Genomic DNA, 26,186 nt, shown 5'->3' with positions numbered 1-26,186 from the left:
GATTTGTGGAAGGTTTTTCTCGACTATCAGGACCTCTCACTGCCTTGACTAGGAAGAATACTGAGTTTGTATGGTCTGACAAATGTGAGAGAAGTTTTCAAGAGTTGAAGAGAAGATTGACAACGGCACCTATTTTGGCACTTCCGGAACCACACAAGCCATTTGTGATTTTCAGTGATGCATCCAAATTCGGGTTGGGATGCGTTCTTATGCAAGAGGGACGGGTTGTTGCTTATGCATCTCGTCAGCTGAAGATTCATGAAAGGAATTATCCCACGCATGATTTGGAGTTGGCGGCAATAGTTTTTGCGCTTAAGATCTGGCGGCATTATCTGTATGGCGAAGCCTGTGAAGTTTATACTGATCACAAGAGCTTGAAGCATCTATTTACTCAGAAGAATCTAAACATGAGGCAGAGACGGTGGTTAGAGCTAATTAGCGACTATCAGTGTGAAATCAAGTATCATCCAGGAAAAGCAAATTTAGTCGCTGATGCCTTGAGTAGGAAGTCACAACAAGTGGATGAAGCGGAATCTTCAGATGTGGACTCTCTCCTTTGTGGAATGAGGAGACTTCTTATCGAGAGTTCACAGCAAGAAGAATTATTATCTTCAGTCTTGGATGTCCGAGTAGTGGATTTTGATGAATTAAAGACTCTTCAAAGAAAGGACCCTAATCTGTTGGCTATCAGGAAAAGAGTCAGAAAGTCTAGAGGACCCTTGCATTACAGCTTGGATAAGGATGGCATTCTTAGGTTTCGGGATCGTAGAGTGATTCCCCGAGACTCTGAATTTAAAGAGCGAATTTTAGCAGAAGCTCATGCAGCTCCTTATTCGGTTCATCCAGGAAGCACAAAGATGTATAGGGATTTAAAGAAGAATTTCTGGTGGGAAGGAATGAAGTCGGACATCGCCCTGTTTATTGAGAAATGTGACACATGCCGACAGGTGAAGGCTGAACATCAGAGACCTGCTGGTAGACTCCAACCTCTCCCTATTCCGGAATGGAAGTGGGATGATATTTCTATGGATTTTGTGGTAGGGTTGCCGAGGACTCCTAGTGGGAAGAACTCCATTTGGGTGATTGTGGATCGGTTGACCAAGAGTGCCCATTTCTTGCCTGTTAATAATACTGACTCGTTGGGTAAGTTGACTCGGTTATATGTCAAGGAGATAGTGCGTTTGCATGGAATACCCAAGAGTATTGTGTCAGATCGAGACCCGCGATTCACGTCCCATTTCTGGAAGAGTTTGCAGGCGGCATTAGGCACTAAATTGAAGTTTAGTTCGGCGTATCACCCCCAAACAGACGGCCAATCAGAGCGTACTATTCAGACTCTGGAGGATATGTTGCGGTCTTGTGTCATGGAATTCCAGGGAAGTTGGGAGAATCACTTACCACTTATTGAGTTCTCTTATAATAACAGTTTTCATTCCTCCATCTAGATGGCCCCGTATGAAGCCTTATATGGACGGAAATGCAGATCGCCTTTATGTTGAGATGAAGTTGGCGAGAACAAATTGCTTGGGCCTGAGTTAATTCAAGAAATGAAGGATCAAGTTCAGTTTATCAGGAAGAAGATGACTGAAGCGCAAAGTCGCCAGAAAAGTTATGCAGATACAAGAAGAAGAGACTTATCCTTTGAAGAAGGAGATTGGGTTTATCTTAAAGTCTCTCCTATGAAAGGGGTTAAGCGCTTTGGTAAGAAAGGAAAGCTTAGTCCAAGATATATTGGCCCTTTTCAGATCGTAGAGAAGGTTGGGCTTGTTGCTTATAGAGTTGCCTTGCCAGATTATTTTGGAGATGTTCATGATGTGTTTCATGTGTCCTCATTGAAGAAGAGTTTTGGACAGCAAGAGCCACGTTTTGTGGATCCCGAACGCATTCAACTGCGGCCCAATCTTACTTATGAAGTTGCCCCGACCCAGATCGTAGATTGGAAAGAGCAAGAGTTAAGGTCCAAGGTAATACCTATGGTGAAAGTGGCGTGGGGTGATCCGTTGGCTCAAGATTTCTCTTGGGAGAGAGAGGCCGACATGAGGGAGCAATATCCATACTTGTTTGATTGATTTTGACGGTATGTTCTAAGTATTCTCTTGGTTGAATCTTGATCTTGTCTTGGTGCAATATTTGACCTTGCCAATTTCGTGGACGAAATTTTTTTTAAGGAGGGGAGGATGTAACACCCCGTATTTTAGTGTATTTTTACTGAAGGAATTATTTTTATGTAATTAAAATAATTTCTCTTATTTTAAAATTGGTTGAATTTTAGTGAGTTTATTTCTATGATTTTTATTTGGTGAAAATTATTTTTGTGTGCTTTCCAAATATTTATTTATTATTATGCATTTAAATTGCTTTTAATATTTAAATTAATTACCGTGGGATTTAATTATTTCAATTTGACTTTACCATTACGTTTAAATTATTTTATTTAACTTGTGGTTTTAAAATCGTTTCCGTTGGATCATTTTTGTGACCCAAGTTATGAGGATTGGACCTCATTTCTTTTTCCCTCTTTTTCTTTCCTCTCCTTTTCTTTTCCTCTTTTTTTCTTTTTCTTCTTATTTTTCCTTCGGATTTATTTCTCCCGCGCGATCTCTCTCTCTCCTCTCCTCCGCCCGTTTCCCTTGTCCACTCCCAGCGCCGCCGTCCGCCGGCGGTGGTCGTCACCGCCCAGCCCATTAGACTCCCCAGCCGCCGGCCGTCCTACCCCACCAGTATCACCGCCGTTCGTGCCGCCGTTAGCCTCCACGAAGCCCACGAAACCCACGACGCCGCGGCACATTTTCCTCCATTGCGCCGCCGTCGCGCCACCTCCGGCCACCATCTTCCTACCACTTCATCCCCGGCCTCTTGGCAACCCATTGGACCCAACCCCAGCTCCGATCCGTCACCGGTGAAGCCCCACCAAGTCCATCTCCGATTTACACATTTTTGGCCTAAAACCACCCCTTGCGCCGCCACCCACGGCAAACCACCACCACCACTAGCTTCACCGACCTCCCTAGGCCCTACCCTATCAATCTTGGGTCTTCGTTTGTCCTCGTTGAAAAGTTGGTAATTGTGACCCACGGCCACAGTGTATTTTACACTGTGGTGTTGCTCAAACGTCGCCTTTTTCAACTTCGCGATCCTCGGAAAATTATTATATTGCACTGTAAGTATTTCTCCAAAGAATTTTCGTAATTTAAATGTATTTTTGCACTAACCCATTTCACTGTGTTTTTGGCATGCCGGATTGAGTCCGAGGAGTTCGGGGGTCGGATGGATTTGTGATTGGAGTTATTTGGTTGATTTGGTTGATTGGATATTTGTTGTTGATGGGTTGTTTGGATTTGTTGGTTTGGATATTGTGTTGGTACATGTGCATTTCATCATTTCATGCATGATCATGTTTGTAAAAGAAAACTGGGTTTTCGTGTATTGCATTCATGTTCATGTGCTTTGAAAAGCTATGATTTTATGTGTTAATATTTTTGGTGCGTGTGTATCACGACCCCAAGCCGAGATGGGGCATTAACTCGGTGGAGCTCCTCTGGTTACTCGGGAGCGGAATATACTGAGTAACGTCTCCTGGATTGTCGCCGGGCGACAATGGGTTCGGACGAGATGGTCTCGTGCCGACTCCGTGGTCCTTCTGCTGGCGTGGACTAGAGGATGTCTGGCCACGTACGCGCTGGGTGCGGAACTGGGCATCGCTCGTTGCGTAGTGTGAGTGCTTGGCTACGTACGCGCTGGGCGCGGAACTGAGCACCGCTGCGAAGCCAGGACGTGCGGATGGTCCATAGGGGAGACCATGGTGCATATGGAAATAATGCATGGTGCATTTGGGATTAATGCACTATTTTCTGGGAAAATAGTGCGAGTTGATTTTTGGGTAAATCATTTTCTGGGAAAATGTTTTACGAATAATTTGGACCAAAATGGGATTTTGGTGTGTGTTGGAAATTTATCATTTTTGGGAAAAATGTTGTTTTGTGGAAACATGCATGTTTTCATGTGCATGCATGTTAGTTGCATTTAATGCATTTTGTATTACATTGTTGTTTGGGTTATACTTACCTGCGAGACCATTTTGTGGTGTCGCAGATTTTGATGCTGATGAGGAGGAGGAGGGCGAGCCTGAGGAGACGGCTCCGCCTGAGGAGTGATCTGGGATCACTCGTTTGTAGCTTTAAACTATTGTAAAATATTTTTATGGATGACTGTATAACTGCTATTTAAATATTTACTGATGTTTGATTGTAATTAAATTCTGGTACTTAGTTGACTATCCGCTGCGTTATGTTATTTGAACACTGTTGCATGTACACACACTGGCACTTCGTTGGGATGCGTGACCGTGTTGTCACCATCCTGGCGTCTCGATCCCTGTGTATTTTTATAAGGGAGATTGGGGGCGCCACAGGTTTCTTCAGACTCGATTGGCCGCCACACTCCTAGCGTGGTGCGTCCCTCACGAGCTACCACAATCTTTTTGTTTCTTGTACTTTATTTTCCTTCAAACTGAAAATTCGGATTTACAGTTGTAATTCATCATTTTCACATCTATCTTTATATTTATTATTATTTCCTTTTTAAGTAAAAAAAAAATAGTCACTTGGACATTTTGTCCATTGAGTAAAAGTCTTTTCCTCTACTGGATGGTGAAGTTTGAAATCTATATTTTAGACAGAGAATGGTCTTTCAGACGGTTTATTTGTAGAGAGTTATAGAAGTTTAGGCCATACCAGTCACAAATGAATTTGTGTATTGGTGGAGCCCCAATCGTGAGTAATTAACTTGTAATCTAAGATTTTTCTTATATGTATTAGGTCACACATGTAACTTCGCTTTCATTAATGAATGAAATTTATTTTTCATTAAAAAAAAGAAAAAGAAAAAAAGTAAACATCACTCTAATAAAAATAATATTGTTAATTACTTGTTCTGCTCTAGGTGTAAATTTGATGCAATACCGTTGACGGAATAGACCAAATAATTTATTTTTTATGACTCACGTTATAAGCTTTATCTGTGACATGACTAATGTTGAGATGACATAAACTGTTTTACATGATAAACTTAAAATTTAAAATTTAAAATTTAAAATTTAAAATTTTTTAATCTTAAGATATGAACAATACCAATGTACAAGTAAAATTGTTCAGATCCTCAACAGAATGTTATGCCGCTGTAAAAATTGAAGGTGCGCGACTGCCTATGGCACTCACGGAAGCTAACCAATAAAAACGAAACAGTTGAATACTCACCACGGTCCACGACAGGCCTTTTTTTTTTTTTTCTTTTCTTTTGCCAAGCACGACAAGCTATTCTCGGGCAGTTGGCAACTCGGCTAGAAAACAAAACATAACTTATTCGTTGTTTATTATCCTAATTTTCCTCTTTTTAATTATTTAATTTTTGGAAAATTAAATAAAAATAAAATACCCATTAGCAATGAGCAATAAAAAGCTTGTGCAACGTCAACAATAATCACAGATAAAGTGAAACATTTGTGTGATCAGCAAAGGGGCTCTGAGAATCAAAAAGGTCAGTATATATCTCAAGTCTGTTTTCCAATTTATGTAATTTGGGCTTTTCTGGACTTTTGCTTATGGTTTAAAAATCTAATCTTTTCATTTTGGGTGTGAATAATTGTTGTGTTTCTGGGTAGTTCTGATTTTGAATTTTGAGTCCAATTTGATTGACCCTCTGTTAGTTCGAGAAAATTGAGGAAAGAATAGGAAATCCTCTTCTTTTTATCTTTTTATTCTTCTGTTAACATTATTTTGCCTTTTGTATTTACTATTTACGTTAGATGATTCTCTTGGAAAAAAAAATTGAAGCAGAATTCGTATTAAGCTTAGTTCAGTGGTATTATGATTATGAGAATCCTGATATTTGATATCCTAATTTCCCTTGCATTCTCTGAGCTGCCAAAGATAACATTTTCTGGCTCGCCCGCGCGCGCACATACACATACACACTGATTATATTCTGAGTGGGCGTGTATGTGTGTTTGTTGATCTCTATTATTTTGTATTTGTTATTTTTAAAGTTAGGATTTGGCTTGCCTCCCTTTCCAGTTGGACTGGACCCGTTGGATGATGGTATTTGTGCTTGATGCCCTGTTTGGCGTTGAGAAAAGGTAGGCAGAAGAAAATTATCGATGTTTTGAATTTTAGGTAATATATTGCCACAAATATGAGAAATCAACTGCAGATTAAAAAACGAAGAAATATTAAGTTGATAATTTGTTGGTAAACATTCTTTTTCTGTGATTGTTTTTTTTTTTTTTTTTTTTTGTATACTCTTTCCTATGGCATGTTTACAGATATTTGTATTTCATTTGTTATTCAGAATTTAAATGGATTAATCTTGGTTCTGCCTAGTTTCTTACATTCCTTGTATCATTGACAACAGTTGTTCTGCACTGGAATTTGCAGTGTAATAATATAATCAATTATGAGGATCAAGAAAGGGAGTAAAGTTGAAGTATTAAGCAAGGAAGAGTTGCCTTCAGGCTCCTGGCGTTGTGCTGAGATCATCTGTGGTAATGGCCACAACTACACAGTTAGATATGATGGGTACAAGGCTGCCCATGGTGGGACAGTTGTGGAAAGGGTCTCCAGGAAGTCCGTTAGGCCTTGTCCTCCTCCACTTGAAGTTTCTGAGAACTGGGTTGCTGGCGATGTTGTGGAGGTGTTTGACAATTTTTCTTGGAAAATGGCAACTGTTTCCCAGGTTTTGGGGGATAATTACTTTTTGGTCAGGTTACTTGGATCCTCTCTGAAATTTGAAGTCTTCAAGCTTGATGTTCGGGTGAGACAGTCTTGGCAAGATGACAAATGGGTTGTGATCGGAAAGGTAATTCCACATTCATCTATTTTACTCTGTAAGTGCTTCTTTAAAATATCTAGTACGATGTGTGCAACTTTTTGGAGTATTTCTCAAGTGTTTCCTTGTAGTTGTATTGCTCGGTTGAATTTGTGCTTTTGCACAGTAGCATCTACTAATATGTACCAGAAGTAGATTAATAATTTTTAAGTCTCATAAAGAGTGACCTGAAGTTGATCTAGGTTTTTCATGCTGAATGTATGAAATTGAAAAGTCATTTAGGGCTATTGAAGTATATTTGTTGCCTTGTAATCGCTATTACAGATGAATGTGGACCAAAATGGTATATTTAATAAGGTGAACTTTGTGTTTATTTTGCTTTTGCATGCAGGGTTCTGGCAATTTTGAAGATGCGAAACGTGATAAAAATCAAATTCTGAAGTGCAAGCTAAACTTAAGCTCCCGAGTTGAGAATTCAAACACAAGGATGAATGTACGTGTAAAAGAAGACTGTGTTCCTGTTAAGAACAGAGTGACTTTCCAGGAATCCCATGATGTTTCTTCTAAAACTTTGAAGAGAGGGTCAGCCTATTGCCATTCTCAAGCTGAGTTATGTACAGGAGTTGCCCTGAAATTCAGAGCAATAGAGAAAGAAGGCAGGCGTCACAGAGTGGAAGCTGCCAATTCGTCCACATTGCCTATGCAGGTAGATGCCATTGCTTTCCCGAGAGGGATGCTGGGTGAAAACTTCATCAATGCGTCCTCTAACAACAGAACAACTGGGATTTCTGAAGTAGACGTAGAAAGGAGGAAATCAACCGGCACTTTTGGGTGTTCATTTGCAAACTTAGAATCTAATTTTGCTAGTGGTGTTTCATGCTCTGTTGGTAGCTGTAGCATCACTAGCAGCAGTTCCTATAAGTTGCCTCATAATGTTTCTACAGGTCATATTAAGGATGATGATGGCCATTCTAGCGATGCTGAATCTTTTTTTCGGTGGGGATATGAGGAAGGAAATTCTCTCCTTACTACAAAAGAGGAACTAGCAGCTGAAATACATAGGTTAGAATTGCATGCTTACCGTTGCACCATAGAGGCACTGCATGCATCAGGACCTTTAAGTTGGGAACAGGAAGAAATGGTGACAAATCTTCGTATTTCACTCCATATATCCAATGATGAACATTTGATGGAGCTAAGAAACTTGGTTTCTGATACCTGCATTCGTGTTAGATGACAGGAAAATCTGGGAAATGTTTTCTTTCAGTTCATTCTTTATTTTATCCTCTAGCTGTAGGATCTGATAAACGTTTTCTTTTATGGCCTCGCTACATTGTAACAAGCAAGATGAGACGTTTCCCTTTTTTTGTTTTTTTTGGTTTTACAATTTACAATAAATTGTTGTCTAGTTTGAAGTGTATCTACTACAAACCATGCCAAGCAATGAATGTTTCTAAGCTCATCCTTGTGCATCAATTATTGTCTTGTTTTTTGTTCTGGGGTCTTGTACTACTTTACATATTGTTACTGTTATGTTTAGTATCTTTTATGTTACAATAGAAGTACACCATAAAAGTTGCCAGCTATTGTCAGATAGTGAGGATTGTATACTACTATTACTAAGAGCTATGCCAGATCAGATTTCTGCTTTACTGTGAAATTTACTGCTGACAATTGAACTTTTGTGATATTAGGATCTTATTTTTTGACTAAAAGTCTCTGAACATTATGCTAATGACTTTCGCACACTTTGTGTCATTTTATCTCTCCCTGTTCTTCAATATGAAGGAGTTAATATATTGTTTTCTTTCATGGTTCCCTGCGTAGACAGAGCCATTCCTCGCTTTCTAGTTTTATATCCATGTGTGGTGGGATTGATCTTTTGAATTCAATTATCTCTGTACTGCTGGCACTTGGCAGTGTGAAAAATTACATTTGGGGATGTTATTGATGCTTCCCGTACATTTTCCAGGGCTGATGTAGGAGGCTTGTGCACCTCACTTCCAAATTTCCGAGGAGGATGTTGGGGTTTGCCACCTATCTCGGTCTATTAGGGCATCTGATGATGAACAGTTGATTTCATTATATTCTGCAGTCACTGGACTCTTCCATTTCAGGCCACATGTGTGCCTTAGATATCAGTGCTGCTGAAGGATGTGAGACCAGAATCTTGTGGCTGCCACAGGATGACCTGATATGTGGATGCTTGACGGTTTTATTTCAAGTCTTTGCTTCAGTTTGTTGTAGATAACATTGTTTGTCTGCTTATGTGTGCTTTATTCATGATATGCTGTGAGTTGATCACATGAAAGTTTCCTACTTTTTACACCCGAGTCTCATACTTGAAATTTCTGAAGCCTGGTTTGACAGTCCTGCTAAAATTTGGGTGTCACACTAGGAATTGGGACACTTGTGCATACACTGAATTTTTAAAAAGGAACACAGAAGCTATTATGGAGCTTGGAATTTCAAATTAATAAGGTTATAGCCTTATCTGTTTGGGAGATTCAATGAGGACTTCAATTGTCGTGATAATATTACCTTATCCAATCACACATTGATGTTCTTGATCGCAACTCTTATTGCTCACTATTTATGTGGCTTTACTAGAACATATTCACAGATACTCGTGAAAAACATACAAAGATATGCTTGGTAGTCATTACATCATTGGAAAATGACAAGTTTTAAGATCCATCTTAGTGTTTCCTGATTATATGAGCACCTTTTGGGCCCCATTTCAGAAGCCATTAGCAATGCTTGCAAGCTATACTATCTTTTGCCAGATAACGAGGCATAACTTTTAAGCTGTGTTTTTATGGACCATAATTTTCATGTTTTGGCAAAACTGATATTACTTATTAGGTCTAGAAACTCATTCAAAAGGTAAATCCTCATTATAGTACTTGATGATTAGTCCTGAAGTTTGCACTTAAACAGGCAACTGATGCTCACGTTGATGTGGAATTTTTCAACTTGCAGTATTTCAATTACATTGTCCCTAGTTTTGTTAATAAATTGAAATTGTAGCCTAGGTTGTCAGCCTCAAGCTCTTTGTATAAACTGATAAACAAGGACGGTACATGATCCACTGACCTTATCCAGGTTCTTATGTTGGGGTTGTTTCCATGTGAAATCTGTTGACGTGCAGCTCAGTAAAAAATTGGAAAACTCCCCTGGTGAAGAAGGTAGCCACGTCCTGTTTTCTTTACTGCTTTGATGGCTTATCTTTCTTCAGCTCTTTCTAATTATTTCATCTTTCTGAATAATTTTAAATACACATGATCTGACTGAGAGTATTGGTAGTCCTCAACTTCTTTCTTCCCGGTATATGTGACTGCAGATTCCCACACCTAGCATGCACATGGACCTTCTTTCACCGTAGTTCTGCTTGTTTTTCTTGAATTTGTTATTTAGTTTTGGGTTGATACGCGATAGTTAGCTGGATTAATTTCTGTTATGCTAGAACCATCATAGGAAAGGTTTGCTTACTGTTAGGAGGATACAAAATTGAAAATATAATGCTTACTTGGTAGTTGGGTTGGCCATAGTGACTTGAGAATTGATGAAAAGTAACACACCCTCAGAAAAAAACCTGGCTTTATCATGATTTTGTTTCAACTTACTAGAAACATATTTTGTTGTGAAATTCAAAGATTATATAAACTGGTTTTTAGAAGGCCGGATCTGATGTGTTTTATGGTTCCTGATGCAGTGGAGTACAGAGGTCATCACAAAGCTGTAATTGGTGTTTTCATCATTCATCAAAGACCTTTTGCCCTCCGAGAATGTTTTTTGTGTGTAATTTCCTGTATTCTGGAGCTCTACTAGACTATGGACTGACACCATTTGAAAGAAACTGGTGAAGCCGCAGTTCGAAAAGAGGTTGCAAGCGAGATACAGTATTTGTAATTTGAGAGAAACTTTTGAGAATACAATGAGAGACAAAGATGATTTTATTGGTATGTTCAGATGGGATTGGTTATGTAAATGGTTTGAGAGTGTATGCCAGTAGTCATACAAGTTGGTTCTTGATTAAAGTATTTTGGGCAATGAATGTTGTATCCAACAATTCAATCCTTCTGTTCCCTTCACTTACTACTGGACCTGGTCGTCTTCGTTTTATTAACTAAAAAAAAAGTTAAGACTTATGGCATACGCCTCGTTTGGTCATGCAGTTCAAAAGAGATGAGATAAGATAATAAGTTTTGTTAAAAGTTGAATAAAATATTATTATAATATTATTTTTGTTTTGAAATTTGAAAAAATTGAATTGTTTATTATATTTTATGTGGTAATTTAAAAAAATTGTAATGATTATATGAGATGAAATAGTTTATTTTGTGTAACCAAACCAACGAGAAAGAACTCCATACATTTTACAGAAGTGCTATTTATATACCATCCTTTTCGTCACCATCCTTACATTTTCCTCCATTATAGCAAAACTATTTATCGTTTATTACTTATTATCTAATCATTAAATGCCATGTAATGGGATAATGAGGGGATAGAAATTAAGAGAATGGTGAATATAATTTTTCTACATTTACAACATTAATGGGTGGCTGGTTCACCTTGTCTTTTTCTGTTTTATTTTGTGGGTTTTTAAAAAAATCCGAGTCTAACAGAAAAACAAAGGACATGATTTATCAAATTAATGTACATGGAAGAGAGGGTGAGAGAGTGTTTATTGAAGTTTAAATGATTAAATGTGACGGTCCAATATATAAAGATGATATATTTTTGAATTTGTTAATTTAATACTAAATATGTCAAGTAAAGTCAATCTACAAAGAGAGATAGAAGTCATGGATCTAATCATTACGACTTGATACGAATGTGTTATAAAAGATACAAAATTATGAAGATAAAGAGAAATGTAGGTCCTTAATATATATTACCATGAAATTGTTTGATAAATTAAAAGAAAAATAATAATGGCAATCCAGTTGTTTTAGAAATGACATCCCTCCATTGTTCCATCATTTGAAAAAAATTAAAAAATTAAAAAAAATTAAAAAAAAAACCATTGCAAAACAGAGAAAAAAAAAAAGGCCGCATTTTGTATTTGAATAATGCTACTTGTCCATCTAAAATTTACTGCTCAGATGACCCTCTTAACGTGGTGTCACGTGATTTATTAAAAACATAAAAATAATTAAAAAACACAAACACAAAAGTAGAGTCAACCTTAAATTTCAGTCTTCCTCTTTTTATATTTTTGGATGCCTTTTGTTTTGAATATATTTTTTATATTTTTAATACAAAATGCTAAGTTGCCCCCCAAATGTGCTCCTAAGTTTGCCCCCTTAATGTGTGATGAATAAATTACTCTTTTTTTCTAATGGCTGACGTGATGGGGGGAACTTGGAGCAATTGGGTCAATGCCATGTGAAAGGCAAGTGCCACTATGGATGCCTATTCACTTGTCTTATTTTTAATATATATATATATATATATATATATATATATATATATATATAGTTATTGATATGTTTAATAACGTCAAAGGCGGTCAAGGCCATATGAAAGACAAGTGCCTTTAATTGTTTGATGTATTAGTAATAGGGTCAATGCGCACAAGGCACAAGTTCCTTTTGTATCATCATCATCATCTTCTTCTTCTTCTTCTTCTTCAGCACTAAAGCTGAGACCTAATTCACTTGTTTTTTCTCTTTCTTTTTTTTTTTCAATAGTAATTGATGTACTAATATGCCAAAGGTTAAGTGACAGTTTTAAACACGCACACTGGCTAAAGAGAAGTCAGAGTTTCTCTATCTAGGAGGTGGGAAACAATTTCTGCACTTATTGTTGCTTAGTTTCACGCATATTTTTCTCTAAAACACAGAAGGAGTTCTAATCTTTTGCCCTCATCATCTTGATCAATCCCTTCTCAACATCACTTCAATCATCAACCACTTCAGTTACAGCCTCAGTTCCATATGGATATGGACTCTCTAATCACACAAACGGAAGCTTTATCATGGCATGATCTTAACCTTCAACATGCTTCAGAAGCAGCAAAAGCCAATTCAGATACAATCCTGATATGAAGGTTAGTAGCACATATAACTCTGAACAAATATGCAATTCATTCTAGTATTAAAACCTCTTGGAACTTAATCCAAAATTTTCTCATTGAAGACATGGATATAAACAAGTTTATATTCACCTTTAGATCCTTCCAAGATAAGTTCAAAGTTCTTAATCAAGAACCATGGAACTTTAAAGGGCATTTGCCTATTCTGGAACCTTGGCGTTCGGGTGCAACTCTTCATGAAATTAGTTTAAATCATGCAACTTTCAATGTGCAAATCCATGGTTTACCTCTAGACTTTATAACTCTCTACAATGACACTTTGTACTTTGATTAAGCTGGAAGAAGACCCTCTCTATGGATTAGCTTTCAGAAAATTCATAAGAATCAAAGTTGAGCTAGACATTACAAAACCTCTTCAACAAGGGTTCATGATGCCAAGGCTCGGAAATCGAGAAATATGAGTAGCTATCAAGTATGAAAAATTATCAGACTTTTGCTATGCATGTGGAAGACTTGGTCATTCCCAAATTTTATGTGGTTATCTAAGTTCACCCCTAACAAGGCTTAAATATGGCCCTTAGATCAGAGCAGAATACAATAGCAATCCTGATAGTGCTCAAGCATTTCACCAAATAGATAGTCGGTAGTATGAAGAAACAGAGCACAGAGAAAATCTTAATTCTTCGGCATCACCCATTGAGAATTACAATAAAGGAAAACAAGCAAGCTTTTCGAGTAAACAATATGAAATCACTCTGAGAGGCCAGAATAATCTTACTAGTGGTCATTTTGAGAAAATCTCTACCAACAAACTGGAGTTAAGGCAATTTCTTCCATCTCCATTGAGCTCCTAAAAGCCTGACAAAATTTCCATGAAAACAACACCAGCAAATTCTCAAACACTGTACAGCTATAGTGATCAAAATTCATTAATTCTCTCACCAACAAAAGTTAATGTTGAGCCAACCACGGAGTCCTGCAACTTTAATTCAAACAGCAGCAAAATATCCATTTTGTCTTCAAATCCAGAGGCAAAATCAGTAGGAGAATTTAACCCTCAGATGCAAGAATCTCAAAGCTTCATCTCAACCATCGAGTCAACGAGAAAGCACCCACCATGGAAGTCTCAATGGAAACAAATCTACTCGGCAATGCAAAGCTATAAATCTCAGTAGAAAAAAGACGAGCTTGGGCTTCATCAGGCCCATCTAGTTGAACACGCACAAATAGAGACAATGCTATTGTTTATGGACCCCCAAGACATCTACTCTAAAAGGCCTGTTTTCTTGTCACCATCTCAAGTTTTTAATAAGGCTGACCAACCCTTTAAGCCCACAGCAAGTTACAGCTCGTTATTGGCCAAGGTGTACAACCCCTTAGCTTCTTATGATCCAGGTGACTCTTTCGTGATTTTAGCCTTTAGTCCAGTAATTGCATGTGATAAGGAACTGCCTCAACCTCAGATGAATATTCAACTAATTGAATACTTAAGTCTCCAGCGTGAAATCAATCCCAAGCAAATGGAATTGGCAACAAAAATATCTACTAATCTCATACAAGCTCCACAGTATACTGATAGTGAAATCAATCCTAAAGAGATCACTACTACACACATTACACAAGACCATCAATCAACTCCAATAATCCTCCCTTCTAAAAAGAAACAGAATGTTGAGCTTGCTGAATCTCCAAAAAGAAAATCTCAACGCCTCATCAAAGTGGAGAAAAAAGATTCAAATGAGTGTACTGCTCCAGAACTACAAGCAAATGAATCTTCAATGACTTTAGCTCTTCTAGAAAGCATTCAACCTCTTTGGGCAAGGAGAAAAAATTAAAAGGAAAATCAAAATACAATCCCTACAGCAGACCACCCTCACATTCCCAAGGCAAATCCAAATAAGTTAGTGAGACAAGCTTAAAAATGCCTCTACAAGCCATGTGAAGACAATAGCATGGAATTGCAAGAGACTAACCCATCCCAAAGCAATAAGAAATTTAAGGGCTAAAAAAACTATATCTGAGTTATATTTCCTAATATCAATGCAATTTCAGTTTTAGTCTACTCTGATCCTTTACACTAACCATGGTTACTTACTTATGTGTATGTATCAGCCCAATGGAATAACAAAACTAACTTCTGGAGCCACTTAAATTCTCTATATCAAGCTTTTTCGGGGCTTTGGGTTTGTATGGGAGACTTCAATGACCTCATTAATCAGTCTGAAAAATATAAATGGAGACCTATCTCTTATAATCCAAATAAGGGCCTCAAAGCCCTCATGGACAAAAATGGCCTGATCGACATTGGTTATATAAGCCCAAAGTTCACATGGGCTAATAACAAATAGGGTAATGCACTCATAAGACAAAGATTAGAACGTGCTATTGCAAACCAAGAATGGAGACTATTTTTTTCAGATGCTACATTACAACACCTAGCATCATCAACATCAAATCATCATTCAATCTTGTTGAATACCACAGCTAATATTCGCCAAGCCCCTTCATTCAAGTTTGAAGAATTCTAGACCCGTGAGCCTTTAAGCCACCAAATAATAAGTGAAGCATGGAGTAAACCTCATCTGAGCAATCCATCCTACATTCTATGTAAGAAAATCAAGTCAACCAAAGAAGCACTCAAATTTTGGAACAAAAGTCATTTTGGGCAAATCAACCACAATATACTTCAGATTTTCTTGAGGTACAAGAAAATCTTATGACTCCCTCCAGTCAAGAAAATGAAAGATTTTTATAACACAGACTTCACAAGCAAAGAGAATATGAAGAAAATTATGGAGACAAAAATCCAAACTCACTTGGCTTACTTCAACGGATCTCAACACCAAATTTTATCACTTGACAGTAACTATCCGAAGAAGAATGAATGCTATTGAATCAATCAAATTGGGACCAGGTAATTGGTCAATAGACTCTCTTGTTATAGAATCTGCTTTTAGTAATCATTTTAGCACTATCTATTCCTCTTCAAACCCACTTGGTCCGGATCATTTGGATAATCTCTTTGATAAACAAATCTCAGACATAGAGAATGAATATCTAATTTCTATACCAGAAGAAAAGAAAATATTAGAAACTCTAAAACAGATTTCCAACAACAAAACTCCAGGGCCTGATGGAATGATAATCCTCTTCTACAAGCACTACTGGAGTATCATTAAGAAAGAAGTCATACTGGCAATGCGAAATTTCTTTAGCAGTGGGCAGCTTTTAAAGCAGATTAATCATATCAACATTGCTTTTATCCCAAAGACGTCAAGTCCAAATAGTCCAAGACAATATTGTCCTATCAGTTTTACAAATGTCAGCTACAAGATTATAACCAAAATCATGGTCAACCATCTCAAAAGCTTACTCCCAAAAATCATCTCTCCACTCCAGACAACCTTTGTCCCAGGTAGAAACATTAAGAAAAATACTATCATAGCTCATGAGCTTTTCCACCATCTTAAAAGGAAAACAGGGAAAAAAAGTTTGATAACAATTAAGCTAGACATGGGAAAGGCTTTCGATTAGGTGGAATGAGAATTTTTTTTGTAGTGATGAAAAATCTAGGATTCAATAAAAAATGAATAAATTTGATAAAGGAGTGCATAACAATAGTGTCATTTTCCATCCTCATCAATGATTCACCAAGAGATTTCTTCAAATCTTAGAAAGGAATCAGGCAAGGTGACCCAATATTACCCTTTCTTTTTATACTGGTCACAGAAACTCTATCTAGAATCTTATTAAAGGCCGAACCTTAACAAAAACTGGAAGGGGTACAAATTAGCAGAAACAGTCCAACAGTGTCACACTTGTTTGTAGACAATACAATTATATTTGAAAGGCAACATAAAAAAAGGCTCAAAACATTTTAGAGTGTCTAGCAAAATATCAAAGTTAGTCAGGACAAGATAAATCTAAGCAAATCTTCAATGTTTATTACCAGGAATACAAGTCTACCAACAAAAACATCTATTTCCCAATGGTTGCCTTATAAAGCAGCATCAACTGGAATGAAATATATGGGCTTACCCACCTCGTTTAACAGAAGTAAAAAGGAAAACTACATTGAAATGCTAATCAAAGTGGGAAAAAAATTAAAAGGTTGGAAGTCAAAGCTACTAGTCCAGGCAAGGAAAACCATGCTAATCAAATCTATAGTAAGTATGATACCAACATATCATATGAGCTCATTCCAGCTGCCAAAATCAATATGTAAAACACTTGATACAACCTTCAAAAACTTTGGTAGGGATTCCCAAAAGACAAAATTCATAATTTGATACTAAAATCCTGGAAACTATCTGTCTACTGAAAAAGAAGGTGGCCTGGGTATCAAATTGAGGGAAACAATGCTAGCAAAAACATGATGAGAATTAAGTGGACCTAGAAATGGTTTGTGGCACTCAATCCTAACTGCTAAATACCTAAAGAACACAACATTCTAGGAGGCAACACAGAAGGCATTTGATTCTTACATGTGAAAGGGAATACTCAAAACAAAAGACTTGCTCAACAATGGTCGCTGCTACCAAATTTATAGTGGAGAATCAGTAAATATCTGGTCAAATTCGTGGGTTCCTTCATTGAATAATTTCAAACCACAACAAATCTAAGGTATGGCCCTAGATCTTCCGATTCTTACAGTTTTAGATCTCATAAAAAGTAATCCTCATATTTGGGATGTTCCAAAAATACAAAATCTCTTTGATCATGAAAGTATATTCGAAATACAAAAAATCACACTCTCAACAAGATCATATGAGTAGGATAAAGTTGTTTGGGCACTAAGCCATACTGGAAAATGCTCAATCAAAACAGCTTATCAGGAAACAACGCTAGGCCAAGTGACAGCCCAACATAATCCCTTAATATCACTATTCAAGCCAATGTAGTGCCGTAAAATCCATGATTGCCATAAACTACTGATTTGGAAACTACTTTGGAATATTCTTCCTATTAAATCACGGATTGGTGAATTCATTCCCCATCAAGAATATAAAGAATGTCCACTCTGCACCGGGAGAAAGAAACTCTAATGCATCTCCTTGTAGAATGTCCTATCATCCAAATTATCTGGCAACAGAGCAGTTGGCCCCTAAACGTTGTAAGTTTGCCAATTGATTCTATATCAGAATAGATTAGAATGAACATTTATCCAGAAAAAAGAATTGGGACTTCGAAAAGAGGAAACACACCACTTCCAACTATTTGCGGTTATAATGCTAGATTTTATTTGGAGAAAGAGAAATGACATCGTCCACAATCACACCTCTTTATCACTTGAAGAGGCAAATTTCCAGCTCAAACACATCTATGAAGATTATAAAGAAGTTTGGAAAGAAAAACTAAGTCAACACAATAAAGAAGAAGAATAGAAACCTCCTCCTCCAAATTATATATCAAAGCTTCTCTTTTTATGCAACAGTACGTGATCAATTCTCAGTAGTTTCAGCAATATGAAGAAACCACAGTGGAGACATTCTGGAAATAATAACGGAAAATGTATAGACTACTATCCCTTTAATTGCAAAAGCGATGGCAGCGCTGCTAGCATCCAACATGACTTCTACTCAAAGTCTAGTGATAATAGAAGGGGATGTCTAATCGGTAATTACATCTATTGAAAGCCCCACTACAAGAAATATGGCCTTTTCCAATACTAAAATTGGCTGTAAATATGGCCTTTTCCGATACTAAAATTGGCTGTAAATAATCTCTAAATCACTACAAATGCTTTTTTCCAGTGATTTGTACTGCGCCGGACGTTAGTCGCAATTGTTTACTAAAATATAAGTCAATGCATCGATCTAAAAAAATCGTCGGAAAAAATATTATTTGCAGCGATTTTTTTCGCTGCTAATACTGTGAAAAATCGCTGCAAATAAGACTCGGAATTCTGCCTAAATTCGTTGGGAAAAACTATTTGCAGCGATTTTCTGCTGTCACAAATAAACAAAATAACACCGCAAATAGTATCCTTTTTCCCAACGTGTTCAAAAGTCGTCGTAGTTAATACTTTTTCTAGCGATTCATATCGCCACAAATTTTGTCTTTCGGTGAATGTAGTTCGCCACTAATAATATGGTATCCTTTTAAGTTCTTTTGCAACGAACATATTTTGCCAGAAAAGAATAGTACTAGTGATTTTATAATCGCTGAAAAAAAAAGGTTTATGCATACAAACTTTTCGGCGAATTTAGGCACTTTTTAACGCCATAATTGTGCTTAAAAGCGCTGCAAAAGTTAAAATATTATTCTCGGCAATTTTTGTAAGCCACAAATGTTGTTAAAATCGCTGCAAAAAGTAAAACTAAAAATATGCGATTTGGAGGCTGTGTTGACCTCAAATCGTTGAAAATAATGACTTAATGTGGCAAAATTATTTCCGACAAACAGTAAATCGCCGCAATAGCCTATATTTCTTGTAGTGCCCGGATTCCACTCATTTCTAGAATATCTCAACTATCATTGAGAACATTCATCACATCTCCCAACATCATCAAGACTGAAAATTTGTTAAAATACATCGATTTCAAAATCGATGTGTGCACTCAGTGGCGCAATGAGTAGCTACCAACCATGTTTTTTGGAAGCCTACCCTTAGATAAAATTCCAAATTACTTCTTGTACATTGATAGTAGACAGGATCTACCTTAAACTTTTGTATTTTTACTTATTTATAATATACTTGATTAGAAGGAAAAAAAATGCCAAAGGTTCCCCGTTTTGTTTGTTTTCGTGTGTCACAAGGTAACCAACCATAATTAGATCAATTCCATATGAAAGATCACAAATGCTATTATTATATATCATCTTCTTCACTAAGGACAGATACCTTTTCACTTGTTTTTTTATTATAGTAATTGATATATTCAAAATGTCAGAGGTTCCATAGAGGTGTGAAGGGTCCAAACAAACGACTTCATTATATATATATATATATATATATATATATATATATATATATATATATATATAGGTGTTGCAATAGTTCACAAAAAAAAAAAAAAGGAATTACAGTGTGTAATAAATGATTTAATTGGTATTCATAAATAAAAGAAAAAAAAATCTTCCATTTTTTATTGCTTAAATAGAACCATCATGATCTGCATGACATGAAACACAGAGCAGATCCAAGTCGTACAATAAAAAATCAGTGCTTGAAGAGAGGATGATCTGTAATATAACTTGACTGGCATTACATATATTCAACCAATTAAAATTCATAATAATACAAAATGAGTTTAAATTGTGTAAAATATACAATACATGAGAAAGAGTACTTAGCTAGAATTGTTAGCCATGCATCTACTAATTAATGCATGCATGCTTGAATATTCAAGAGCTAGCAAAACAATTCATGACTCATATCATGTCTCTTAGTTCCTATATATAGAAATCCCAAGAATTATTAATATTTCAAATTAATTAATTAATTAGCACCTTATAATTAATAAGCAAGGGAATTATTATACATGGGTACTTTGGTCACTCAACACATGAGCATCATATATATATATATATTAAGACCCTTGATTTTTGGGCCCCACAGAATGGGGCAGAGATTGGAAACGAACGGGTGCACCGTATTGTGGGCAAAGGATCATCAAGACCGTCGGTGCGTGCCTATAGGTTGGGGCCAACCTAAAGGAGAAGCGTTGCAATATGATGGAGACTGCTAATTTGGTCTGCAACATTGCTAAGTTCTGTCCGATGCACATCCGGACTCCATGCCCAAATGGAATGAACGCCGTTGGATGCTTAGCTGCGCGCGAGGCCCCGCCTCCATCAGAGAATCGACCCGGGTTGAATTCATTAGCGTCGTTGCCCCACACGGCTTGATCGTGATGAACGGCTAAGATTGGAACCAAAATCTCGGTCCCACATGGCACCTTGTAGCCCCCCAGATCCACGTCAGCTTTGGCACGTCTGATTGTTGCAATTGCTGGAGGGTACAATCGGAGGGACTCGTTCAAGATCATGCTCAGCTGCACATATACATACATGTAGAAAAATGTGAAATGTATTTAAAAAAAATTTATAAAAAACTTATTTATCTATATGTTAGTTATTGATATGTTGAAAATTATAAAATTTAAAATTTAAAATTTAAACTTTAAAAAAAAACTAACAGAATGGATCTTGTAAATAAAACTGTAAGTACATGTAGTACTATTTATATTTATGTATAATATATATATATATGTATATGTATAAATCAAATCAAATATATGCCCTTAGAACCAACATCCTCAGCGCTCATTCGAAAAGACAAAACTGCCACTATATGTTCCCACCATTAATATTGGAGCAACGTACAATATTAAAACCAAAAGGGGGCAGTGTGGTCTTTCCCACGAAAGAAATTAACATGTGCGAATTAAGAGTCAAAAACATGTTTCTTTGTCGTTACTATATAACTACTAATACATGAAAATAGTAATATAATTAACATATTTACTAATCATGTATATCTTGCTTACCATCTTGAGCTTGACAACATCATCTTTGTTGGGGACATCACGTGTCCCACACACCCTCAGAACCTCCTCACGTGCCTGTACCTGCCAGTGTGGGTGCATAGCCAGAAGAACCGTAGTCCACGTCAGAAAATTTGATGTGGTCTGTTTGCCGGCAAAGAAAAAGCCCTTGATTTCTTCCACAATGTCATGGACAGTAATTATACGTGATGAGGGGCAAGACTCTGATGCCTGAATCATCAGCCCCAGCAGATCCTTTGGAGTTTTCTCCTGCATTAATAAATCTCCATCATGTGAATTATAATTCTTATATTTCCTCCTTTCAATAAGCTTCATCACTGATTTCTTGATCTCCTTATCCAACTTCCAAGAAGTTATGTTTCTCTTTGTGGGTAGGAATCTGAAAAATAACAAAAAGCAAAAGGAAAGGTCAAATTTATTACGATGGTTAGGACTGGTCATTCGAGTTTCGGCTTTGGAATAGGATATACTCGAACCAGAACCCAGGTTTCATTAAAGTCAATTAATTCTAAACAAACTTTTAGTACTTATTACCGGTGACGTCCACCTGATCACAAGGACATGATATTGAGTGACAAAGCACACGTAAATGCGTAGTACTAATAATACCCAGAAACTCGATTGATCTAATCGATTAGAGAGAGAGAGAGAGAGAGAGAGAGAGAGAGAGAGAGAGTTTGACCTGTAGCCAGGGATGAAGACTTTTTTATAAACATCAGCAACAAGCTCCATTTGTTGAGCTTGAAGTCGGAAAATGGCCTTTCCATCTTCATAGCTGCAGCCAAATGCTGTTCTGGTGATGACATCTTCTGCCAGTGTTTGGAACCACTCTGAAACTTCAATTTCAACCTCGCCATATGAGTCTGACATTGCTACCCATTTGTCCAACATATCCACCATGCTCTTTGCCAACTCTGGAATCAACAGCTAAACATGTACAGAACATGCAATAAATGAATGATGGCAAGCAGTCATTAATAGGGTAAGTCTAATATTTGAATTAACTTACTTTGAGGTTTTCCATATGGAAGGTAGGAGTGATGATTTTTCTGTGGTGAGCCCATTTTGGTCCCTTGAGGTTAAGGAGGCCATCACCTTCGAGCTGTTTAACGAGTGGGTGAGCCTCAATCTTCTCATACAAGCCTGAGTTGGAGGTGAAGATATCCTTGATCAGGTTTGGGTCGGATATGGTGAGTCGAACTGTGGGTCCGAACCACACAAGAAATGTTGCACCTGTAATTAATGCACGATCGACCCATAAATCTTATGGTAATAAATGTAAAGAAAAACTAGATAGAGACCAGGACACGTAAGGGGAAAACATTGGGGTGTAAGTATATATGAGGTCTAGCTAAAACGGACATGAGGAAAAGAGGAATGACAATCTGAGAGAGAGAGAGAGAGAGAGAGAGATGCAAAAGGAAAATGAGAATAGGAAGAAGACAGCTAAAGTATAGTAACTACCAAACATCCGACTTCATAGTAAAAATTCAACACGCCTATAAGACAAACGAAAAAGGACAAGAGAAGATTGAGAATCTAGCTAGTAAATGGAAAAACAACATTTAAGGGGTCAACCACAACATTTTAACTGAGGACTCAGTAGTTTCATTGTTTTTTTTTTTCCTGGAATGGGAAAAGTCATAGACATAGAAAATTTACTACATAAAGCTTTTTTGAATTTCTCGTAGAAAGATGGCCATCTAAACTATGAGCTTCAACATCAAGCATCTAAACTCAAGAAAAGCCAGAAAAGTTAAAAAATTTAAGTACCCTAACTGAAACCGGCCGGCTAAAGATCGAAACATGACGATCGTAACTGAAGGGAACGCCCAGAACTACGACGATTAGCAAGCTGACGAAGAGAAGATCACTCAGAAACCACCATTATAATACTCTATAAATGTATCCAAACTATTTACATAGAAAAAAAATATCATCATCCATTATTAATAAACCCTAACATGTTAGAAACAAAAGTAAAAAGAATAACTGGTTTTGCGTGTGTTTTTGTGTGAGGGAGGGAGGCAGCAGAGGGAGTTTCAACGATTACAAAAAGAAGAGAAAAAGATCATTAGTACCATAGATTCTTTTCCAGTGATGGTAGAAAGAGAGGACTCTGGGGAGTATGTTGTGAGAAAAAGGCATGGGCTGAGAGGAAGCATTCAACATCATTACCCCCAGTTCTTTGACATTTCCAATGAAGAAACGGTAAGGAGGTCCTCTGATCCCTTGCCTGGAGAAATGCTCTTCAATTTTTCTGGGTCTCCACCAAAGCAATACAACGGCCTTTCGCAGAAACACTAGGAACACGAAACATATGACAAGAAGCTTAAGCCAAAACGAGATCAGCTGATCCTTCATATTATCTATTTCAGGTTGAATTCTGTAAAGCAAGAGAGCAGATTCTGATCGTCTGTATATATTTACAAGCACAGCTGCCAGCTTAATTGCTTCTTATATATATATATATATATATATATATATATATATATATGTATGTATGTATGTATGTATGTATGCATGCATGCATATGTAACTTTTTGTATAGTATTGATCTGCCTTCAATGCTCGGTACACTACATGTAAAATTGCGCAATATACATTATTAAAGATTAACCTTCATATTTTTAAATAAAAAATAATGCATGTAATGAAGTTAATTGCATACATATTAAGTTTTGATCTTCATGACCTTTAAAATTAGGTTTAATACCTGTTTTCTCTTTTCTCTGCTTAGTTATAAATGCAAATCACACTGTAAAAAGTAATAATGATCATTTACATGGGTTAGATGCTAAATTGGTACTCCTTATGCTAGCTTTGCCTTAAAATCATTCTAGTCTTTCTATTAAAATTTGGAAATTGCTATACACTATAAGGTTTGTTTGGATAGAGAAACAATCTCATCTAATCATTACAACTTTTTCAGATTTTCGCACAAAATATAACAAATAATTCAACTTTTTCAAATCTCAAAACAAAAATAATATTAAAAAAATAATATTTTAACAATATTTTATTCAACTCATCTAAAACTATCTCATCTCATCTCACTATCCAAACTAGTCCTAAGTCTTCATTTCCACTGTGACGAGGTCACGACATTGCCCATCAACATTTGAGCTTGAAATTTTTACAAATAATAGATGATCCTCACTCAAAAGCCTCACTCAAATAATTTGGGACAAGTATTCATATATATACACAATTCACACACTCACATATACATGACTAACATAATGGAAAGCTAATGTCGTATTTACAAAGTGAGATAAGAGTATAACGTGAGTCCATTCTGATCCAGACCACCTAGAGGGTGGCTAGGCAACCAGAGGCCAGGAAGAACACCCTGCCCATTGTATTATTTGTATATGTTAATAAGTTTAGTTTTTTAAGATTTTTCTTTTTTAATTTGTTTTTAAAATTTTACTTTAATATTGTTTTAAGTTGTTACATATTTTCAATTTTTTAAAAATAATATTGTTGATCATATAATTAGGTGATTTTTATTTTTAAACAAATGCATGACGGCATGCATGGCCGGCCTATTAATTAACTTACAAATGTCAAACTCACCGGCCTCAAATGGAAAAGAAAAACTCTACATTCAGTCGCCTCGTGTAAGCGCTGGGTAAGTGCAGGCTGACTTGGAAAAAAAAAACCAAACGCACCGTTTTGTCCCTCTCTCCCTCCCTCTCTTAGTTTCCATCTCAAGCCATGCAGATAGAAGATCTAAAGCTTCAACTCAAGGAGAGAGACGAGGAGGTTGCCACTGCCCAACTCTTAAATGAAGTCAATGAAGTCATACAGAAACAAGAATATGAGCTTCAGGGACTCTGGGAAGCTATCAGGGAGAAAGAAGAAGAACTAGAAGTTTCCTCGACCCTAAAGAAACTTGAAGAGGAGAAGCTAAAAGCTGCAGAGGCCAATTTGGAGAAGAGGTCAATAGAGTGGTTATTAGCCCAGGAAGAACTAAATAAAGTGACAGAAAAAGCATCCAAACATGCAAGGGAAACATATTAAACTCTTGAGGATTTCAGAAGAGTAAAAAAATTTCTTGTTGACATGAGGTCCGAGTTGGTTTCTTCTCAGAAATCTCTGGCATCCTCTCGACAGAAAATGGATGAACAAGAGGTCCAGTTGGAAAAGCAACTAACAGAACTTGAGGAACGGAAGAAAAATGTTATCTCTTATATGGTGAGTTTGAAATATGCCCAAATTGAAGTAGAGAGTGAGAGAGTAAAGCTTAGAGTTGCACAAGCTCGAAAATCAGTGAATTAACTGCAAATTGGTACAAAATTTCTTAACTGGAATGATTACATTTATGGATTTAAAGGAGAAGTTAAAGGAGGTAGAAAAGTGCTTAGATCCTCAAGTATGGCATGACTGCGCCTGTGGAATGGTGCAAATGCCCTCAGTCAACGCCAAGGTCTTCTACTTCCCTCAGGTGCAAATGCCTACGAAAATGTCGATTTTCGGAGCTGCCCGAGGTTGTGCCGTTTATTTCCTGCAGAGTTTGTGCTGTGAAATACATGGCCAATCCTAAGACCGATGAGGTTTTCGCCAAGATGAGACTAGTTCTGATGAATGCCAATGAGCCGGACTTTGAAGATGATGGGATTGGAGGGATTAATGGGTCTGAAGGGCAAGAAAAACCGGCCTTCTTTGCAACGACGCTGACTCAATTGAATGCAAACAATGGCGGGGGTTTATCTGTTCCACGGTACTGCGCAGAGACGATCTTTCCACGGCTGGATTACTTGGCGGATCCCCCTTTAGACAATCTTTTCATGGCTAGAACTCTCTAG

The 26,186-nt window shown here is 37.0% G+C and overlaps 3 protein-coding genes and 1 long non-coding RNA gene across 7 annotated transcripts; 3 read left to right on the top strand and 1 right to left on the bottom strand.

The window, feature by feature from the left end:
- The first annotated feature begins 5,243 nt into the window (after positions 1-5,243).
- LOC121252794 lies at positions 5,244-9,147 on the top strand. 4 transcript variants are annotated; one of them, XM_041152613.1, is made up of 4 exons: positions 5,244-5,535; positions 6,432-6,852; positions 7,214-7,884; positions 8,795-9,147. In XM_041152613.1, exons 2-4 carry the CDS (start codon positions 6,451-6,453, stop codon positions 8,874-8,876), a joined length of 1,155 nt encoding a protein of 384 aa, XP_041008547.1. In that variant the 5' UTR covers positions 5,244-5,535; positions 6,432-6,450; the 3' UTR covers positions 8,877-9,147. The 4 variants fall into 4 exon arrangements, with proteins under 4 accessions (XP_041008547.1, XP_041008546.1, XP_041008545.1 ...); XM_041152612.1 differs by adding an exon at positions 6,044-6,133 and having other exon boundaries at positions 5,248-5,535; positions 7,214-9,147; XM_041152611.1 differs by having other exon boundaries at positions 5,249-5,535; positions 6,409-6,852; positions 7,214-9,147.
- A 69-nt stretch (positions 9,148-9,216) lies between these two features.
- LOC121252795 lies at positions 9,217-10,905 on the top strand. The gene is made up of 2 exons (XR_005938282.1): positions 9,217-10,010; positions 10,538-10,905. It is a non-coding gene; the product is annotated as an uncharacterized LOC121252795 (long non-coding RNA).
- A 9,126-nt stretch (positions 10,906-20,031) lies between these two features.
- On the bottom strand, positions 20,032-23,786 carry LOC121252860 (cytochrome P450 734A1-like). The gene is made up of 5 exons (XM_041152689.1): positions 23,457-23,786; positions 22,385-22,608; positions 22,058-22,302; positions 21,358-21,754; positions 20,032-20,862 (listed from the first exon to the last, which is right to left on the bottom strand). The coding sequence occupies exons 1-5, from the start codon at positions 23,737-23,739 to the stop codon at positions 20,398-20,400; spliced, it is 1,614 nt and encodes a 537-aa protein (XP_041008623.1). The 5' UTR covers positions 23,740-23,786; the 3' UTR covers positions 20,032-20,397.
- Positions 23,787-25,760: 1,974 nt separating this feature from the next.
- On the top strand, positions 25,761-26,186 carry LOC121253561 (auxin response factor 18-like). The gene has a single exon (XM_041153562.1). It carries the CDS (start codon positions 25,761-25,763, stop codon positions 26,184-26,186), a length of 426 nt encoding a protein of 141 aa, XP_041009496.1.

The sequence above is a fragment of the Juglans microcarpa x Juglans regia genome, chromosome 2S (genome assembly GCF_004785595.1).
Source record: "Juglans microcarpa x Juglans regia isolate MS1-56 chromosome 2S, Jm3101_v1.0, whole genome shotgun sequence".
Classification (NCBI taxonomy): Eukaryota; Viridiplantae; Streptophyta; class Magnoliopsida; order Fagales; family Juglandaceae; genus Juglans; species Juglans microcarpa x Juglans regia.
The sequence above is the reverse complement of the archived record's forward strand: the minus strand, read 5'-3'. Positions and strand labels throughout refer to the sequence as shown.

What these genes read in the sequence shown, in the direction of transcription:
- LOC121252794 (XM_041152612.1), top strand. Translation starts at nt 6,451, where the DNA reads ATGAGGATCAAGAAAGGGAGTAAAGTTGAAGTATTAAGCAAGGAAGAG. An exon ending in AATGGGTTGTGATCGGAAAG is followed by an intron (nt 6,853 to 7,213) that starts GTAATTCCACAT and finishes TTTTGCATGCAG; the next exon opens with GGTTCTGGCAATTTTGAAGA.
- LOC121252860 (XM_041152689.1), bottom strand. Translation starts at nt 23,739, where the DNA reads ATGAAGGATCAGCTGATCTCGTTTTGGCTTAAGCTTCTTGTCATATGT. An exon ending in TCCATATGGAAAACCTCAAA is followed by an intron (nt 22,303 to 22,384) that starts GTAAGTTAATTC and finishes GTACATGTTTAG; the next exon opens with CTGTTGATTCCAGAGTTGGC. An exon ending in GTCTTCATCCCTGGCTACAG is followed by an intron (nt 21,755 to 22,057) that starts GTCAAACTCTCT and finishes GTTATTTTTCAG; the next exon opens with ATTCCTACCCACAAAGAGAA.
- LOC121253561 (XM_041153562.1), top strand. Translation starts at nt 25,761, where the DNA reads ATGACTGCGCCTGTGGAATGGTGCAAATGCCCTCAGTCAACGCCAAGG.